At 50.9% G+C, this 19,626-nt stretch overlaps 7 protein-coding genes across 7 annotated transcripts; 4 read left to right on the top strand and 3 right to left on the bottom strand.

The window, feature by feature from the left end:
• Positions 1-588: 588 nt before the first annotated feature.
• BO79DRAFT_286797 (NAD(P)-dependent alcohol dehydrogenase) lies at positions 589-2,036 on the top strand. The gene is made up of 3 exons (XM_025688509.1): positions 589-619; positions 686-802; positions 864-2,036. Exons 1-3 carry the CDS (start codon positions 596-598, stop codon positions 1,815-1,817), a joined length of 1,095 nt encoding a protein of 364 aa, XP_025540634.1. The 5' UTR covers positions 589-595; the 3' UTR covers positions 1,818-2,036.
• BO79DRAFT_263405 (Zn(II)2Cys6 transcription factor) lies at positions 1,856-4,538 on the bottom strand (the record flags this gene model as incomplete). Its single annotated transcript, XM_025686679.1, has 4 exons — positions 1,856-2,132; positions 2,201-4,122; positions 4,233-4,327; positions 4,404-4,538. 4 exons carry the CDS (start codon positions 4,536-4,538, stop codon positions 1,894-1,896), a joined length of 2,391 nt encoding a protein of 796 aa, XP_025540633.1. The 3' UTR covers positions 1,856-1,893.
• Positions 4,539-5,169: 631 nt separating this feature from the next.
• On the top strand, positions 5,170-7,585 carry BO79DRAFT_237003 (DUF4246 domain-containing protein). The gene has a single exon (XM_025684649.1). The coding sequence runs from the start codon at positions 5,178-5,180 to the stop codon at positions 7,518-7,520; it is 2,343 nt and encodes a 780-aa protein (XP_025540632.1). The 5' UTR covers positions 5,170-5,177; the 3' UTR covers positions 7,521-7,585.
• A 238-nt stretch (positions 7,586-7,823) lies between these two features.
• Positions 7,824-8,714, bottom strand: BO79DRAFT_145444 (uncharacterized protein; the record flags this gene model as incomplete). The annotated part of the gene is made up of 1 exon (XM_025678422.1): positions 7,824-8,714. One exon carries the CDS (start codon positions 8,712-8,714, stop codon positions 7,824-7,826), a length of 891 nt encoding a protein of 296 aa, XP_025540631.1.
• Positions 8,715-9,998: 1,284 nt separating this feature from the next.
• BO79DRAFT_253896 (CFEM domain-containing protein) lies at positions 9,999-11,479 on the bottom strand (the record flags this gene model as incomplete). Its single annotated transcript, XM_025686023.1, has 3 exons — positions 9,999-10,490; positions 10,550-10,937; positions 11,010-11,479. The coding sequence occupies 3 exons, from the start codon at positions 11,477-11,479 to the stop codon at positions 9,999-10,001; spliced, it is 1,350 nt and encodes a 449-aa protein (XP_025540630.1).
• A 625-nt stretch (positions 11,480-12,104) lies between these two features.
• On the top strand, positions 12,105-16,228 carry BO79DRAFT_263389 (glycoside hydrolase family 55 protein). Its single transcript, XM_025686678.1, has 2 exons — positions 12,105-13,041; positions 13,101-16,228. Exons 1-2 carry the CDS (start codon positions 12,166-12,168, stop codon positions 16,176-16,178), a joined length of 3,954 nt encoding a protein of 1,317 aa, XP_025540629.1. The 5' UTR covers positions 12,105-12,165; the 3' UTR covers positions 16,179-16,228.
• A 960-nt stretch (positions 16,229-17,188) lies between these two features.
• On the top strand, positions 17,189-18,893 carry BO79DRAFT_263379 (sugar transporter; the record flags this gene model as incomplete). The annotated part of the gene is made up of 4 exons (XM_025686677.1): positions 17,189-17,292; positions 17,341-17,804; positions 17,863-18,103; positions 18,164-18,893. The coding sequence occupies 4 exons, from the start codon at positions 17,189-17,191 to the stop codon at positions 18,891-18,893; spliced, it is 1,539 nt and encodes a 512-aa protein (XP_025540628.1).
• Between the last annotated feature and the right edge of the window lie 733 nt (positions 18,894-19,626).

Raw genomic sequence — 19,626 nt, 5'->3', positions numbered from 1 at the left:
CGTGGGGAAGCAGACCTTTTCTCCAGGCCCTGAAAGTGGAGCTAGTTGTCGGGATTGAGCCACTCGAGTCGGCCATCCGGGGTTGGCGCGCTCGTGTTGCTCTAGCTCGGCGACCATTGTGAGTGCCGACCAGTTGCAAGAAACCTGCTGTTCCGTCGAAGTGGGAGTTTTTCGGTCTCAGCCAATGATTTTGTCTCACTATCCCGTAGTCACGGTCGACTTCCGGGACAGAATTTAGCCTTCATAATGCAATATCGATGCTGGTTGATAGAGGATGTAGGGGTTCTGGGGTATTCTCACCGGTTCCGTGTGGTTTCGGTTCCGAGTCCAGCTTGGCCAGTTCCGACCCCACTCGGTTCCGAGGCATTTATTCCCCGCCGTGGGACGGTCTCCTGGTCTCAACAAACTGGCTCCTTTGGTAACGCAAATGGCTCATTTTGTGGGTACGGATAGGGTGAGCTTCTGAGACAATCCGCCGGAACCGACATCATAGATGGCATGACCTCCACCGTCGTACCACCCGGCCAGAAGTGACCTGTTAAAAGCCCCGACCAATCCCTGAATTATTGTTGATCATACACAATACTTGGCTAAAATGGCTCCTTCAGAAATTAATCAGGTTCGTATTTCTATGATATCTCTACCAAGAGTCGACTATTGACGTCCTCGATCGGTGTCCGTACAGGCTTTCGTATTACATCCGGGTGGCAAGTTCGATTATGAAGAGCGTGTTATACCCAATCTTCAGACGGATCGTGACGTTATCGTCCAGGTTATCGTAACTGGTCTTTGTGGCTCTGATGTTAGTCTTCATTTGCATTCATCGTCCTTCTAGCTTGGACCGCAGCTTACCATCGACCTAGATCCACTATTGGCAGCATGGCCGCATAGGACGGTATGTGGTGGAAGCCCCCATAGTCCTTGGCCATGAGTCCGCCGGCATTGTAGTGGAATGCGGAAGCAAATCAGGATTCACTGTTGGTGATCGCGTGGCCCTGGAGCCCGGCATTGCTTGCAATACCTGCCAGCATTGCCGCGCAGGCAGATACAATCTTTGTAGCGCGATGCGTTTTGCCGCTACACCACCCTATGATGGCACCCTGGCGACCTACTACCGTCTTCCTGCAGAATGCTGCTACAAGCTGCCGGCACATGTGTCACTACAACACGGAGCACTGGTCGAACCGCTCAGTGTGGCGGTACACAGCTGTCGCCTGGCAGGAGATATGCAGCAAAAGTCGGTCGTTGTCTTCGGCGCTGGTCCTGTTGGCTTGCTCTGCGCAGCCGTTGCACGTGCATTCGGTGCGTCAACAGTCGTGATTGTAGACATCAACTCCGACCGACTTAGCGTGGCACAAAAGTACGGAGCCACGCACACGTATAAGATGAGCGCCGATTCCCCCGAGCACAATGCCGCCAGAATCTTGGAAGAATCGGAGCTGGATGCTGGAGCTCATATCGTACTGGATGCCACTGGCGCTGAGCCTTGTATGAACTGTGGTATTTCAGCCCTTGCGCAGGGTGGAACATTTGTTCAGGTCGGCTTGGGCAAACCGAATCCCTCACTGCCGGTCGGTCAAATTTGTGATAAAGAGGCCATTTTCAGGGGGAGCTTTCGGTATGGTCCAGGAGATTACCGGACAGCTATTGGGCTATTGTCGTCGGGTCGGGTTGTTCTAGAGGGTCTTGTCACTCATGAGTTCCCTTTTACGCAGGCGGAAGAGGCATTCAAGACCGTCGGCAACCGACAGGGTATCAAGACTGTTATTTATGGACCCGGTGCAGATGAGAATGCAGCGAAAGCAACCATGGCGTAAACCGAGCCAACCTCCTATAATTGTTCCGTAATAGAAGTCTGTAAGGCGCTTTGCGTGCTAGATAGATTCGCTAGCTTCATGGATCCGTTCCGGCCCATGACATGTCCCATAGCCAGTACAGTCCATTATCACCAAAGGCATCTGAGGTAATTTCTCGAACGTCCAAGGGGAAGCTAGGGTCATTCCAGTTATTTTCAAGCGACCCATGCCACGAGTTATCAGCCGGGGCGTGCTCCTGAAAACCGGGCGGCTGTTCTTGACTGTCTCTCGCGCCGTGCGTGTCATTGAGGCCACCATCTCTGCCAGAAGGAATGACTAATGAATAAAATACAATCAGCTTCTCTGGAGATATCATAGGGATAGAAAGATGGCATTGCGCTCACCATTTTGAACTGATGCTAGACTCTCATTCAACCGATGCATCCTGCCATGGTCTGGCCATGTCGGCCGCCGTAATGAACTGTCGGTCTGAGTTATTGGGGCATCCAGGGGCAGTCGTAGGGTGTCTTCCACGGATATGGACGCAGATCCAGTAGATGATGTATGCCCTTCCTGTTGACTGTTTCCTGTGACTGGAGCCAGGATGGCCTCTGATTCACGGCGAAGAATCAGAGTGACCACATTTTTCAAAACGGTCGTACTTTGTCTTGATAAAGCTGACCGTTCACCCAAAAGGCTCTGTAGACGTAAGATCCGGGTGATTGTACGCTTCGCCACTTGGGTTGAATCTGATAATGGGTCTGATAGGGCCATGACTGCCAGTACGATTGCAGCATGGAATATATTGATGGCAAGAAAGGCGACAAGATGGCTATCTGTTGCAAGTTGAGCAAGTACCGGCACTTCTGTGACGCGCGATGTCCTGAGGGCAGCATTCCACCAATGCATTGAACTTTTGACCGGCTCATTCGGGGACATGGCTTCGAACGGTGACAGCTTCTGAGCTGGTGAGCCTGCTTCAGGGTGTGAAATGGGAGATTCCGTTCCAAGCCTTGCCCCAGAAGTGGGATGACTTATTGACAGATGCCTGACTTGCCTTGCCAGTAACGGCCGGTGGAGGACAATGAGAACATTATCGTAGGTTAGTTGCAACGACAGGGATTGTAGAGCATGCGCTCTTGCACTCGGCCCACTATCAAGTTCGAAATCTCGGTCAAAGTCCAGACTCAAGTAGTCGGGAAGATTGTTCTGCCACTTCTGGAGATTCTGGGTCGCTTCTTTCACTAGTTCAATGTAAACGTCCCCGGTCAATGCCTTAGAGGAACCCGAAGTGCGCGAGCCGAAAATGAACTCCAGAGCCGGAGATGCCGTTAGATAGAGGGTGTTTAATTCTCTTTGATAGGGAGAATAGCAGATGGCGTATCCTTGCTCCGAACCGGGTGCAGTAAAATATGGGTTCTCCAAATTATCCGCCGGCATGCTGAGATTGCAGTCCTTATCATTAATTCCCAATGGCCGTCCGTATGTGATGGAAGCAAATCGGTCCCATGTGTATATTGTCCACCACACTCGCTTCCGCTCCTCAATCTCCTCAAGCTTTCCTGTAGGAGATTCTCGATGTAGCCCAGCAGCCTGGGACATCTTGATAGTTGCACCGAGCAGAGAGAACGACAAGTTTGGGCGACCATGATAAACATGGTGCGACCCAAATAGAATTAGAATTTGAGCTGCTGTCACTGAAGACTCGTCCATCAACTCTACAACATGCAGTTCGACAAGACTCATGAGATCGGCACTCAATTTCCGCCACTTACTACTATCGGCTGCATCTGTGACGATTCTTTGTGATCGATACCATGCGCTCATCCCCAGCATGACTGTCAATAGAAGTAAGAATGACTTCTGAGAAGGATGAGCGAACCCATCAGTAATAGAGTGCAGTCTTGTGCGAAAGGTTGGCTCGTAGATAACGAGAGAGAACCAGTGAACTGTATCGAAGTATTCCTCGATTAAAGAGTAGGTGACTTCTGTGGAAGGAAGGTGTCGACCTAAGATCGAAGAGATAGGACGCCGCTGCCCTCCGGCTACAGTGCGCCGGTCAGCAACACCCGTGCTAGTCCGGGATCCTGGAATGGCGGAAGTGGATTGTTCATCGATGACCTGCTTATCCAGCTCATAGATTTTTTGGGCGATACCCATTGTAGATTCGGCTTCGCCATATTCCATCAAGAACTGCGCCTGATGCATCTCCTCAGATAGCTGTGTGTCATTTCTCTCAGTTCTGGACGTAGATGGGCAGTTGCCATCAATATATTGTGGTTCACTATCAATCATTGCTGCTGATGTCCTAGTCTGCCGCTGGCGGCTTTGCACAGCCTCTTTCGCGCTAATGAGTGTTACTGAATGCAAGGTGCAGTGACCCCGAGATAGAAGTGGAAGTGTTCTTGTCATGCTCATGAGAATGGAGTGACGTACATGCGATTTTTATCCTTAGGCCTCTGGGGAACAGGGAGCTGACGACAAGTTACCTTGGCCCGTGCACATAGGGAGCAAGGTCGGAAAGGGTCGCACTGTGGTTGTCAGATAAATGGGCGTCATTATTTGTACGTTGGCAAAGAATTACTAAAGGGAAAGTATCACGCTTACCCGAGTTTTATGGCGCCGGCATCTTTCACACGCATTACTGACTCGGGTCGGCAAAGGGGAGCGGACATGGCTTGTGTTGCTTAACGAATTGGACTCATTCGAGAGTTGGAGATGTTCCCGTTGTCGATTGGACATGGTCGGAGTTTGAACCTGGGAAGAGCAGCCGTTCGACGGGACCGGGAGAAATGTGGAGGAAGTACACAATCCCGCGGGAATTGGAAGGGTGTTTCTCCGCATCAAAGCGGCGGCCCGAATCGGGGAAAACCTCAAACGGGTCACTAAAGTTTATGGGTTCGGATAGTGAGTTGATCCGAGATGCCCCAACTCTATTTATCTTTGAGCAGTCTTGTTTACCACATAGATGATAGCTCATGAGAAGAACCTGTCTCTGATCTAGACGGTTTGGATTTGACGGTTATCGAAGGGTCAGTCTTGACAATGGGGATAAACTTATTCATCGCTTATGGTACTGTATATATTTACTGCTACGCTATCAGCCCTCATCCAGTTACCGAGGCAAGCCGTACTAACCAACTAGTACTTCATAGGCTACTCATTCAACCATCAAGGCAAGCTACAGTACTTACTAGTCTGGATACAAAAAGAGCTTAGCTGTTCCTGATCCCTGTAACCAGCTGACTCTCTGAGTCAGGCTTTCCATCTTTGAACTAGTACTGCTGAAGTGCTACTTACTATTAAAACCTCTTATCTCACACCATCGTCCCACCTTCCTGATCCCATTCTAGTCAGACAAGCTCTGTCTCTCTGCACATCATGGATGATGAACCTCTTTCTTCGAATGACACGGGTGAAGAGTCCATCCACGAGCCCCCAATCATTTCTTTCGATAACAGCGGCGACGGCCCGCTTCGGGTGCCCGGCTTTGGTGCCATCCCTCTGGATTATGAGCTTCCATCCGACGCGCGCTTTGCTCATGGAATCAAAGAGTGGCGCCAGGCGCCAGCCGTCACAGCACGTGAGCTGACCATGACTGCGGTAATGAATCGTCTGACCGACCGTCCAAACTGGCATGTCGATGTCTTTGATGATGTGGTCGTGGCGCGCTGGCGGCAAGACAGCACTGCCTCCATCGCTATGAATCCCCTCTTGAGTGACCGGGCCTGGGAGTGGTGCGTGCAGGAACTACGCGACAAAGCCACCAAGTTTCAGCAAAATGGGCATGTCCGGGTGTTGGACACTGGATCCTGTGTCTGCAAGTCTGATCATGTTCCCGCACTTCAAACGGGGGAGCTAGCCGGCGAGTTCCGACGCGCGGTAAAACCGGTGCTTCGATCCCTCATGGAATCTGGGCTGTTGGATTGGCGGTCAAGGAATAGATTAAGTACCGTCGACCCGACCATGTTTCCGCTGGTTTATGGGCATAGCTTGGTCTTGACTGATGGTGGTCGGGTGGAGGTAGAGAATGTGCTTGGCGCGTATCAAGGTGCGACCACCCTTGCGCCTGCTCATGTCGACAAGAGGACAGATTCGGCGAACATTCAGAGGCAAATTGATGAACGGCCAAAGCCGCTATGGTGGGTGAGAGTCGATGATGAAACAGCGCCTCATTACCGATGGAGCGCGAATTATCAGGCTCTGCCATCCGAAGTGGAGTTTGTAGGGGATGCAGGATCGACGGAGGTTCGCCTCACCTCATATGTCAATAATCTGCATCCTGTGCACCAGGGCCTGTACCGTGCAATTGAGACATTGGTAGGCTGGACAATACCATTATGGAACGACTGCTTGGTCCAGGGCCAGCGGGGCTGGAGCGACATCTTGAACCAGGGCCAGCTGGGGCCGGTGCCACTACGGATAATCACTTATGGAATAGAGTGGGAGAATGAGATTCCCGAATGCCTGCTCGCCTTCCGGATTCCAAGTGAGTGGAGAAAGTCGAGGTACCGCTTTTTCCGAGAAGAGCTTTTAAACAATGCGGGGGATAACACAGAAGAGGGTCGCAAAAGATTTCAACGCGCACAAAAACGACTGGAAGACTTTCAAGACGTTATAGGGAGTGAAGAAAAGAAGTTACCGCCCCCCGAGTCAGACCTCTGGCAACGCGCAAAGGAGTATCTCGAACTTCCTGAGGATGGATCAGCGACCCCTGTTCCTGCTCCAGATGATTGGCCGGAGAACACTTGGTATGCAATCGAACGCAAGGCCAAGAGAGTGGTGCGTTTTCGTCACCCGGAGCCAGGGACGGCTTTTTCTTATGAAGAGTGGAAGACGGGGCATCACCACGAAAGAGCTGTGGTTGACATGATCCGCAAGCGGATCGACTGGCATGATATGCCCTACAAACCTGTCACGCCTCCCCACAAACCATATACTGTTCGGCTTCAGGAGGCCTTCCGTTCGCAAGGACTACAAGTAATTGTGAACATGGAGAACATTGAGCTTACCCTTGACAGCCCGGACTACAAAGGAACAGACTGGCATATGGAAGGCCAGCTTAACGAGCACCTCATAGCTGTCGCCATCTTTGCATACGATATCGAGAATGTTACAGAACCCCAGATCGCCTTTCGTCAGAACACTAAGATGGACCAATGCTTTTACAGATACAGGGAGCATAAAGAAACAGGATGCAGGTGGCACATACGAACGCCGCCAGCCCACAGATATGGAAAACATGGCTACTCCGATTTATATGAATTGGCGCAAATCCTGGGCTATTCGGATTTTGACCTCGATACTGATAACCACGCAACGAGAACATGGCAGGATAAAGGTGTAGTCTCGGTCTCGCAAGGGCGTTTGATCGCATTTCCCAACCTTCTAGAGCACCGTGTCGAGCCCTTCTCCCTGGCTGATCGGACTCGCCCGGGGCATTTTAGATACATCAAGCTGTATCTGGTCGACCCTCACTATCGCGTCTGCTCCACCCGAAATGTGCCGCCCCAACAGCATCACTGGTGGGCAGAAGCGGTAGGTGCGGATCTGAGCGCTGCGGGACTGCCTCAAGAGATAATCGATCAGATCATGCAAGAGACGGGCAGCTGGCCTATGGGGTTACCGGAGGCTCGGCGGCACCGCCACGCCTTTTTGAAAGAGCATCGCTGGAATAATCTGGTCAGGATGGAGGAAATGAATTGGCCGTACTTCAATTGTTGAACACGAATTGTGGAGAAGTTATGGAAGCCTTTCCCGTGTGTGCCGCAAAGTAGAAACTATCCAAGTGTCATGAAGCAAGGGTACTCGCAAATGTTTACATGGATATAATGAACCTGACGTTTTCGGAATCGACTTGAAAAAATAACATACACTTCTTACTGAGCTTCTATCACTTCTGGAGCTGAAAGCAGACGCAGAGTGTCATGCGACGAGAGAACTATCTTTACACAACTAGCTACCTAACGCCCCGAGCAGAGAAACATAGTGCCTGGCCCTAGCAAACAGCCTCCTGCAAACATGGAGTCAGTCTGAGTCGAAGGCGAACTCAATGTTATCACACGTATCAGCTGGTACGGACTTTGGACTGGAGTCATCACTCTCAGAAGAACTTTCTTCAATTACCTCCTTTAAAGCAGTGATGGAAGTCTCAAGAGCCCTCATTATATTCAGGTGATTGATGTCGGAAATGTGTCCGGTAGCAATGCGATCCTCAAATGTCTCAGAAAAATCATTAATGATCTTCTTGAGCCTTTTCCCATCTTCGTCACTGAGCTCTTTAGAATCAACCCCGTCGTCGATCTCTTCCAAGGTAGCATCCCAATCGATTGAAAACTCCCCCCCGAAAACTACCCAACGACCATATGCCTCTTTGCCAAGGAGATTTTCCAGCACTTTTATTTCGACTTTCAAGACAGCCTGATAGCGCATGTCCTTGACTTCCTGGGCCCATTCTACCGCTTGTTTCACATCATCGTTCTTCACGTTTCCTTTTCCGTTTGCGATAGCAGTGTTGGCGGAGTTAAGAACAGTCTCAAAGACGAGGGGAAAATTTTTTTCATCGGCTTTGATGGAAGGTAGCAGATCATCTAGTTTGTACCGTGCAGATCTGGGCATACCAGTCGATAACCTATTGGCAGCGTCCCAACCCGGGGTTTTGGTATGATCGGCGTTGCCGGGTCGGTAGGCAGCCTTCCACTTCTTTCCTATGAGATACCTTGCGAACTGGTCAAAAAAACACATCTCCTTATGCTCAGTGGCACAGCCAGGGGCAATAGTTTTTTCAACTCCCGCGTCCCATTCCATTTTGTACACGTAGTAATAGTGCAGAAGCTCGAAGGGAGCGGCATTGTTGTCGGCTAGTACGTGGGTGGACAAGACCGAGCACCAGAAAAGAAGTAGATTGAATAACTTCATTCTTCTGGCGCAAGTGCTGAGCATGGACTGACAATGGAAAAAGAGTAGAGAAAATATTTAACGAATGTGAGATAAAGAGTGACTATCAAGGAAGCAAGAGTGAGCGAGAACGATAGAGAGTGACTTCACACAAAACGACATAGACAAAGGGAAGGAAAAGGAGCCGAATTTCTAAAGAATAGAGGACTGGGAGAAAATGGGATCGAATGAGATTGAGAAATACGCTGGCAGGCAGATGCGCACGGGGGGATGTCTACCTCCCTGACAGGCTATCACTGCACCATGCTCAGACACCCCGTTCATCTCTCATATCGCTTTCTAATTTCCCAGATAAGTGACACTCGTCTAAGCATATCAGGGGTGTTCATCCAACGGATAGATCGGAAGTTGACATGCTCACCCCTCTCGCATCCTCTATCTCGGAGGTTTGGAGATGAATCCTACATCCCAATTTCGAGTCACACAAAATCTCTCCCTGTGTCCGACAACAGACCGGGTAATCGGCGTGTCCGTTGAGGGGAAGTGAGACATCTCATTGTAGGCGAGATTGCATGCATACATAGTCGAGTACCTAGCTTCGACTAAAACTAGTAGTTGATCTTGGCAGGCTAGAGCTTGGTAGTGTTTAGTTGGAGCTTGATTCTAACCTTGTTGGTTGGACCCTTATTGCGGCTAGTAGGGCTAGTAGGTAGACTATTTTAACCCCGGAAACTGGCCACCGAACCACAATCCGGAGGTCCGTCGGGGTTAGCGCTTAGTCTCTTCTCTTCCTCGAACCAGCCCTGGTTCAAGGGTCACCGGGATTCGGAGGACGATGCCGGCTAAAAATTCTTTGTTATCTTTGCAGCGGAAATGGACCCCTAGACTTCAGATAGAGGAGCAGCCAGGGTCGTATCATGCCCACACGGGAGTCTCGGAGGGACCTCCGTGGTGGGAAGATAGGAGAGAAGGATTTCGATCCCGGTTTAGTGCGTCGTGTGGTCAGGGCTGAAATGATCATGTTCATGGATGCTTGCTTGACAAACTAGTAAGTTTGCCTGTACTAATGGTTTGTATCGGGCCAAATTTGTCAGTGGCACCTTTGGGAAGGCTGAGATGCCTACAGAATGGATAATCTCGAATCAAATTAAACGATGATGCTCTAAGGCCCTGATTAACAAAAGGGGGAAACTACAGTACTAGCTAGCGCGGAAATGAGGTAGGGCAACGATGTGGGTATGAACATGTGAAACCATCTCCCTAAGACCATTGGGCGCTCCAGCAGTCATTTCTCTCACCCATACATTACTTACTGGTGGCAGCAGCCGCGGTAGCAGAGGCACAATAGCTGCTCTCGAAAGCCAGAACAGTGGTAGCCACCTCAGTACCACAGGCAGCATTCGAGCAATCCCGAATACCGTAGTAGAAGTTGATGTTTTCGCATAAACAGGCAGGGTCAGGGCTACTACATCCGAGGGAGGAGTATTTGGCCAGCATATTGTTAAAGCAGGTCTGACCGCAGGTGGGGAGGTCAGAGATTGCGGTGGGACTTGCTGTAGATGTCGACGAGACGGTGGTGGTACTAGTCACCGGATAGGTGGTTTCGGCCGCAATGGCGGAGGTGCAGTATCCACTCTCGAAAGCCAGAACTGTGCTTGCCACTGCAGTCCCACAAGCGGCATTGGCGCAGTCACGGATTCCGTAGTAGAAATTGATGTTTCGGCAGAGGCAGGATGGATCGGATGTCTCGCAGCCGAGGCTATCATATTTGGCTAACATGTTGTCGAAGCAGGTTTGCTGTATAAAAATTGGACTTAGCAGGTAGACTTTGGTGGAGGGTAGGGGTAGGGCCTTACACCGCAGGTAGGGAGCTGGGAAATTCCGGTGATGGTGGCCGTTGCGGATGTCGAAGTGGATGCGGTTGAGCCAGCAGAAGTTGTGAGAACAATGGTAGTCTCCGGAGCAGTGTTACTTGGGGATGATGTAGATGAGATGGCGCTGGGGGGAGACGTAGAGGCCATAGATGTGGATGAGGCCACAGCAGTAGCCTTGGTTCCATCGAACGCCGTTGCGAACACGAGGGCCCCATCATCCCCAGCGATGGTGGGAATGACAGTGACCGATCCCGCGGAATCGTAGCTGGTGATGTCCATCAACACATCGGGCCAGATGCTCGAAGTACAGACGGCGCCTAATCCAGGTCGCGTCGAATTCTGGTAGTTTGGCATGTACACTCCATAGTTGCTTTTAATGGATGTCCAGTCAGCCTTTCTGGGGCTAAATGGAGAGTCGAGGCAAGAGAAACAAAAAGCATACCTTGGGCAACAGATGATGTACGTGTCGGTAACATTGTACGTTTCCCAGTCTTCGGGGCACACAAGCTGCTTGTAGGGGGGCAGGATTCTAGTGGCTATCGCACTATAGTAGAATTGGCTGGGGTAGCAGGATGAAAGGGTCATAGTGGAAACCGGATTGACAATGTTCTGCCAGAGCTCGGTCGACCATGCTGGGATCTCGGTCATTCCACCAGCGCATCCTGGTGGCTGGGTAAACACAGTGGTGAGCACCAAAGAGTCACCCGAATTGGTGACACTGGGTGAGGTAGTAGTGAGCGAGGGGGTTGCCGAAGTTGGCGGACTCGATAAAGATGAGGTCGGGTTGGCCGTCGATAAGAGCGTACTAGTGGGTGTAACACCAGAGGTTGTGAGACCAATTGTCTCCAGCTGGCCAAAGACTGGAATCAAGATCCATGAAGTGACAAGGAAAAGTCGAAGGACAAGATGCATCTTGGGTGATTGCTTTGCGTAGCGAACAACGAGAGAAACAAGATGGGAGATGGGAGACAGAAGAGAAACAATGAGCGTACAGTGAGGAAAAAGGAGTTTCAAATTGCATCAAATAAATACAGTAGGCACATGAAAAGCAAGACGGGGGAGGGGGGGTTTGGGAGCTAGGAAAAATCCCTGTCAGGCACACAGTGCAACTACTATAGACTAGCTCGAAGAGCTCAACATAAGTTGGTTCTTATCGCAAGACGGTGGAGCCTGTTCAGGCACGCCTCTTGGAGTGCACCTAGCTCGCATTAGCTCGACGTGTCGAATTAAATCAGATCGAGCCATTTGTCTTACTCCCCTCACAGCGCAATTAGCGGAAGGTATCTCGTAAGGGAATACTTCGCCGTCGGATAGATCGGAATCAGGGGGCTTCATCCAGCCTGGGAAATTTCTGGCTCGAGCCGGGGTTATATATGTAATATGCCATGGGCACTCGACCGTCGGCTGAAAGCACCCTCATCACTCATTTCTTTCCTTTGGCTCTCCAGCAAGTCACTCTTTTGTTCATTTAACCAGTCATTCTTTTATTCGCTCCTTAACTGTTGACTCAGGCCACCTGTGCCAAGTACCTGGCCTAAGCCTGACTGCTTAGCCTACATACGTCCTCATTTCCTTTAGCACTCCTAGCATGCCGAATAATGATGGCTGCAATGTGGAGGACTTTCATTGTGCTTGTGATTCTTGCTTTCTGTCTAATTTTAACTGGGGCTTCCCCAATCGCCGACTCAACTTTCCATCTGTGGCATCAGCGGAGAGCCCTTGCCAATCCACCGAGGCCGCGTTCCCTCAATACCTCGATCACTGAGCTGCAACAGGCTCAGAAGCTCGTGGAGGCTGCTGTGGCACAACAATCCGAATATAATGCCTGGAGAGTGGCGAATCCTAAGCGCAACACATATCAATCGCGCCACTCCAATGCTTCGCATTCCTCAACCCAGTACGAATTGTCTGCACAGCCGGTGGCGCCCACGTTGGACTCTCGTCTCAGAGCTGCAGCCGCACTCCTTGCTGAGCGTCACGCAGCACAGCAGCTAAGGAATGGCACTCTTCACAAATCTTACAGTCAGTTCACCAAGGCGCGCAGGCCCTTGACATCGTCGAAACAGGACAGTACAGACTCATCGTCGGACTACTGGCCGGCCCAGGTCGACCACGGTCGCCCGCCCATGGGGTGGGATTCGTCCTACCCCGTCTATCGAGACGTTACCGATCCAAAGTTTGGAGCCAAGGGCGACGGGGTGACGGATGACACCGATGCTATTAATGCCGCAATCTCCTACGGAGGAAGTTGCCAGGAAAACTGCGAATCTTCCTCGACCAAGGGTACATTTATCTATTTCCCCCCAGGCACATACCTCATCTCCTCGCCCCTCAATGCCTCTTACTATTCTCAGTTGGTGGGTAATGCAAATGACCTTCCCGTGATCAAAACGTCTCCATCGTTCATTGGCCTGGGGGCAATTCAAAGTGATGTTTATATCCCGAACGACAATGGAAATGAGTGGTACATTGAAGTAAGTCGACTCCTGTGATATGGTACCTTCGGGAAACCAAGCTAAACTCTTATCTTCAGCAATCCAATTTCTATCGTCAAGTCCGGAACTTCATCATTGATATCGAGGAGACCACCACCGCGAATGCTGCCGGATTGCATTGGCAGGTTGCGCAAGCGACCTCCCTAACCAACGTGTACATAACCGCCAGCTCAAGTGCCGGAACCACCCAGATGGGCATTTACACCGAAAATGGTAGCGGTGGCTTCATGTCGGGCTGCACACTCTCAGGTGGATCGTATGGCATTTATGGTGGTAACCAGCAGTACACGGTCCGCGATTTCGAGATATTCGGTCAGACTAATGCGAGCATTGGTTTGATCTGGGATTGGGGTTGGACGTGGTCTGGATTGCGTCTCTCCAGTTCACCCATAGGAATAAGCCTGATCAATCCTCAGGATCCTTCTGGCCAGCCATCTGGATCTACGTACATCCTTGATAGCATGTTCGATGAAACTCCCATTGCTATTCAGGCGAGCTTCGAGCAGTCAAGCATTCTGGAATCCAGCATTATCACGCTGGACAACGTCGGCGTCAACGCTGTCGACACAATGGTTTCCTTCACTGATGGCACGAGCCTCGATCTTCCTAATGGTGATGTGGACTTCGTGGTCATCGGGAACATCCAACAACAATCCGACAACACCTTTGGTTACTACGAAGTGAACGTGCAGCAACCTCCACCGCCTCTTCTAGATGCTGGTCAGGACCAGATCATTTACCGAGACTCGTATTTTTACAAAGACCGCCCGCAGTATGAGTCCCTCTCCTTGGATAGCATCGTCAGCGTGAAAGATCATGGAGCGGCTGGCGATGGAGCTACAGATGACACAGCGGCTATTGTCGCGGCCCTCGCCCTGGCCACCGCCGACAATCTGATTTATTTCCCTCCCGGCTCCTACATCGTCACCTCTACCATCGTGATTCCAGCACATGCCCGTATTACTGGACAAGTATGGTCACAGCTTGTGGCATCGGGCGACTATTTCGCCGACATGACCTCCCCCAAGGTCATGATCCAAGTGGGCAACCCCGGTGATGTGGGGACGGTGGAAATAAGTGATATGCTCTTTACCTCTATTGGAGAGCTACCAGGGTTGGTGATGGTGGAGTGGAACGTTCAGGCCGAGATACAGGGCTCGGTGGGTATTTGGGACTCGCACTTTCGGGTGGGAGGCGCGTATGGCAGCAAACTGCAGCTGGACGAGTGTCCTACCGGCGACTCGATTGCATCAGGTTGTGTGGCCGCTTCTTTAATGCTACACATCGCCCCAGAAGCAAATGGGTACTTTGAAAACATGTGGCTGTGGGTGGCTGATCACGATATTGACGACCCAGCCAACACACAAATCACCGTCGGGGTTGCTCGAGGGCTTCTAGTTGAGTCAACCTCAGGGCCAACCTGGATGTACGGCACTGCCTCAGAGCATTCAATCCTTTATCAATACAATTTCGTCAACTCTACCAACACCCTGGCTGGCATGATACAGACCGAATCTCCATACTATCAGTTTACCGATGCCACGGAGTCCCCCGGGCCCTTCAACGCATCGATGGGCCTCTTCACGAACGACCCTGCCTTTCCGGACACCATTTGCAATGCGTCGCCGGAGCTCTGCAATTTCGCATGGGCGGTGACCATGAAAGATAACACCAACCTAACCGTTGCGGGAGCCGGCCTCTACTCCTGGTACGACAATTACGTCGAGACCTGTGTCGACACCCAGAATTGCCAGCAGCGGATGGTCCAAGATCAGGGCGATAACTATGGTCTCTACGTGTGGAATCTTATTACAATCGGTTCCGTGGAAATGATCAGCAATGACAACGATATCATCTACGCGGCGAACAACACGCAGGCTATCGGACATCCCTACTGGAGCGCCCTCGCAGCTTATCTGGACGACTACGAGCAGCCAATTTGGTCGTGCACAGATGATTCCACCGACCCGGCCTGTCAGTCAACCTGGAAGTGCGACTTGACCCAGCAGTATGCAACGGTCGACGATCTCAACGGGGCTCTGAGCAGCTATCCAGATCAATGCATGCCGTACTACGCAATGAACACTCTCTACACCACTCTGAATGCCTCTCTCGCCAATTACACTGAAACCAACAAGAACTATGACAAGTACTTCGGATACTACAAACAATACGTTCGCGAGATGGTCCCTGACGCCATCAACGCCTTCATGGCCGCCTCGACGCCCAGTCAACCCGAAGGCGGAGCGGGTAACAAGTATTTCGATTGCACCTGCGAGGGCTATGGACCGACCTCAACGCAGCAGTGTCCGTTCACCTACACCCAGTTGATGGGCGCCACCAGATATACTATGACATACACTCTCAAGGACGCCGATGGCTTCTACAGCGAGCTCGAAAGCACCTACGGGATCAATCGCACCTGGGTGACCTTCGGCGACGAAGGGGGCCCTACACACGAGGTTGGCCACTGTATTCCGGGGGCTTGCTCGGGAGGCACCGATTATCGGTATGTTAATATCCCCCAAGCGGTCAAGTCCAACGAAATCAACGTTGGTAACCCCAAGGACGTCATCACTGCGGCGCTGCCCTCTGTCGGCACCCTACAGAACAACCTCCTTGCGCGCAAGATGGATATCAATCTTGGTGCTTGGGGCGGCGGTATGCAGGACCTGCTTGAAACTTTCTCAATGCCCGTTCTCATGCTGCAGCAAGCTATCGCCTCCATGGCGAATGTGAAGGCGATTGGCGAGAAGCAGGCTAAGGAGGATAAAATCAAGCTCGTCCTGGAGATTCTGGGCATTGCCTTTGCTTTCGTTCCCTTCCTGGATGACATTACCCCTGAGCTGGATGTGCTGGACGGAGTCTTCGAGACTGTTTCTGCTACCGGTAACGTCGCCCTGGGCATCCAAAGCATCGTCTCAGACCCCAGCTCCGCCCCTATGGTGCTTCTGGATCTCATCGCTGGTGGGGGATTACGCGATGAAGACGACTACTCTGAGGCTGCCGCTGCCCGTCGCGCGGTGACTGAGGATGACTTGGAAAAGATTGGCAAGGATTACAAAGTGGAGCAGGACAAGTTCGATGATATTACGAAGCCAAAATGCCGTGTTTAGGTGGATGGGCGACCCGGATTGTATGCCGTAGTTGAAACACAAGTATACGGACAAGTCTTCGTCTCGCGAGTATAGTTACTTGGTGGCATACTGTCATCTGTAAGGGTCGTAGCGAGCTTGATTTGATGATTGCATTATTTGCAATTTTCTGTTGTTTTCGTTGTCGACAAGGGATTGTACGACAATGGTCGTGACATAACCTGTTGAATTTACAAGTGTCTCATCTATCCGAAACAAAATGTAAAGCTCAGGGAATAGTCTTATTCTTCAGAGTACTATATCACAATATAATGCTTGGGATTATCCTTATGTTTCGATTTCCAATCTTGGATGCATCGGCATGAACATGGATTACATAATATCTTGTTTGTCAAATTATTTATTTTATTTATTTTTGAATTCCTCCCTTTTTTTGCCCCCTTCATTTTGCCCTTCGTCCTACAAGATGAATAGTAAACAAATAAATAGATGGATAAAAGCATGGAGTGCCTACGGCTTGAGAGTTTAAAGCCCCAAGTGGGAGACAACTAAGGCGTGACTAGCCCGCCGAATATATTTTTCGACCTACTGATTACTAGTCGCAGCATAACATTCCTAATATAAACTTGTACAGTACCACAGGCGGAGTACACCCGACCGTGGACATTAAGTATGTTGGCCTGTTGCTATCGTTGGGTCTCGTCACTTGTTCTTCAGGTTGATCAACCCCGCACTTTGTTAATGCACAGGGGTCAATCAAGAATGAGAAGGTCACGGTGCCGCGCGTATCTCAGCGGAAATTCGCCGATCGTCCGAGGCGTCGGAGAAATATCCTGGTTGACGTGACAAGTTTCGATATCCGGGGCCTGGGGTAAAATGATGATCTGGGGAAACAGAGAGATGCGGGGTGCAGGTTTATCATTCCATGTGTTGAGCTGCGAGAACATTTCATTTTCCTGGAGAGCTGAAGAAGCCTCTACTCTTGATGCAGCTTAATATCTAAAGGCGCGGTCTACTACCCGTTGGCGACCATGAACAAACCTCAGGGCCAAGTGCTCTGTATATTGATGACCATAACATGCGGAATCTCATACCTTCTCTATGGCTATGACCAGGGGTTCATGTCAGGCGTGCTGTATGCTGTCATCGCCTACCTCGAAACATGGTTCTGACTGGCGTGCAGACTCGCCGAGGATTACCTTCAGACAATGGACCAGCCATCAACCTTTATGCAAGGACTACTGTCTAGTCTTTACACGCTAGGATGCTTTTTCGGTTGCGTCGGCAGTATAACATTCAGCGAGAAGATTGGTCGGAAGAAGCCTATATTAATCGGCACAGTCCTGATCTCGATCGGCGCAGTCATTCAAACAGCCGCATACTCGCCAGCTCAATTTATCGTCGGAAGAATCGTGTCTGGGATGGGAACCGGACTGAACACGTCTGTGATCCCAGTATGGCAGGCTGAGACCCTTCCAGCTAAAAAGCGAGAGCGATTCGGAGCCATCCAGTATGTGTTGGTTTGCACAGGTACCACCATCAGCTACTGGATGGCGTATGCTCTGTCCTATTCTGTAAATAGTGTTTTTCAGTGGCGCTTCCTGGTCGCAGCGCAGCTTGTGTTTGCGGTGGTGATTATGTGCCTTGGTAAGTACCTCATGTATTTTTCACTGATCATGCCTGGGACACAGCTTATAGTGTGTAGTTCCATTGATGCCGGAGTCCCCCAGATGGCACTTCGTCCACGGCTACCGAGACAAAGCCTTGTGTACCCTGATGAGAATGCATGGAACATCGTATGGACAGCAAAGCGAAGTCCAAGCAGAGGTCCATTTGATCCAGCAAGCTGTGGAGCTTGAAGCCAGACATGGAGCGACCAGATGGGTGGATCTATTTAAGAATGAGCCACGCACGCAAAATTTCCGACGTCTCATGCTAGGGTGGTGGTAAGTCTCGCTTATCAGTCACTGCGGGATGTTTCGGCTGATTAGATGCATCATATGCAGGCTAATGTTCATGGTGATGTGGTCCGGCGTGTGCAGCATCGGCTATTACATTTCATACCTCTTCGAAGTCTCCGTCGGTCTCAGTCACAAGTTGTCCCTGCTCCTTTCCGGGTTTAACGGTCTCTGGTATCTGTTATCAGCATTCATCCCATTTTTTGTGATCAATCATCTCGGCAAGCGGCGGTGTATGATGATTAGCGCTGCTGGCATGGGCTGCTGTTTTCTGACAATGTCACTAACGATCCGGTCGGGCACGTTTGCAGCCTCGATTGTCTGCATTGTTGCCTTCTTCCTGTACTACACATTCTTCGCACTAGGATATCTGGCAATACCCTGGTTGTACAATGCCGAGATCATGCCTCTTCATCTGCGATCCCAGGGGACAGCTCTGACGACCTCCTCGAATTGGATTTGGAACTTCGCCACCGTCATGATGACTCCCTCGCTGATGAGCCAGCAGGGCTGGAAGGGATACCTAGTATTTACGGTGTTTAATTTCTGCTTTGTGCCGGTGATTTACCTGCTATATCCGGAGACTACCGGCCGACGGCTCGAGGAGATCGACGCGATATTCTACGGGACTTCGGTCTTGGTAGCCCGAACAGAGTGGGCCGACAAAGGCCGGTTTGAAGCCAACCCGCTAGGAGGAGTCATCCAGGGGCTAGAACCTTCGCAGAAGGAAACACAACACCACGTGGAGTACGTCAGCTCAAACTCGGAGAATTGCTAGCAGGTGGAACAATGTCTTTGAGTCACCATGTTGGTTTGGGCATCTCTCAACTGTTATGGAGGGTTGTGTATTTTATCTGCTTATCGGCCAGGAGCAGAGGAGACAGATTACCCAGATGCAGCGTCATTATGCAGATGTATACTCCGTACTGCGTAATGTCCTGTTAACTCCGTGACTTAAAATCCGAAATATAGGCCCCATAACTTGATTGATTGCTAATTCAGGGTAAAACCAGATCCACCGGATTGGTTGTCAGCGTTTTGTCTGGTGAACGATCGTTAGACCCACAGTCGGCGAAACGGGATTTCCAACGCCGACTGCTGGAAATAGATGATCACTAAGACTCATCAGCCTTTCAGACTTTGAGCCCCTCGGGGCAACCAAAAGAAACCAGCCAGTAGGGAGGCACTTTGGGATGTGCCTGACCATGGCATTCGCTGGATCCGTTGTCGGTTCGCCCAAAGCCGAATGCCGATGGGGTCCCCGGCGGCTAAGCTTCCGCCCGCAATTCGAACATAAATTTTCTTATGCTCCATCTTCCACTGCGGGAGCCAATAATCTGGTATCACTGCCTGTTGCTTCTCGTCTCGGAGGCGACCACTTCCGGTTGTATCAAAATCTGTCACCGATTTCGCCGTGCAGGTGGACCTCGTAGGGATTCGACAGGCTCCACTCACCACATTGGAGAACAAGATATCAAGGGGCGTGGTCGCTGCTGTGCGTAGTTGAAAGG

This window comes from Aspergillus costaricaensis (genome assembly GCF_003184835.1).
Source record: "Aspergillus costaricaensis CBS 115574 unplaced genomic scaffold BO79scaffold_12, whole genome shotgun sequence".
NCBI classification, from domain to species: Eukaryota; Fungi; Ascomycota; class Eurotiomycetes; order Eurotiales; family Aspergillaceae; genus Aspergillus; species Aspergillus costaricensis.
The sequence above is the reverse complement of the archived record's forward strand: the minus strand, read 5'-3'. Positions and strand labels throughout refer to the sequence as shown.

Coding starts and splice junctions, on each gene's coding strand:
- BO79DRAFT_286797 (XM_025688509.1), top strand. CDS start 596: ATGGCTCCTTCAGAAATTAATCAG. Junction 620..685: donor CTCCTTCAGAAATTAATCAG/GTTCGTATTTCT, acceptor GTGTCCGTACAG/GCTTTCGTATTACATCCGGG. Junction 803..863: donor CTGGTCTTTGTGGCTCTGAT/GTTAGTCTTCAT, acceptor CCATCGACCTAG/ATCCACTATTGGCAGCATGG.
- BO79DRAFT_237003 (XM_025684649.1), top strand. CDS start 5,178: ATGGATGATGAACCTCTTTCTTCGAATGACACGGGTGAAGAGTCCATC.
- BO79DRAFT_263389 (XM_025686678.1), top strand. CDS start 12,166: ATGATGGCTGCAATGTGGAGGACTTTCATTGTGCTTGTGATTCTTGCT. Junction 13,042..13,100: donor GAAATGAGTGGTACATTGAA/GTAAGTCGACTC, acceptor TCTTATCTTCAG/CAATCCAATTTCTATCGTCA.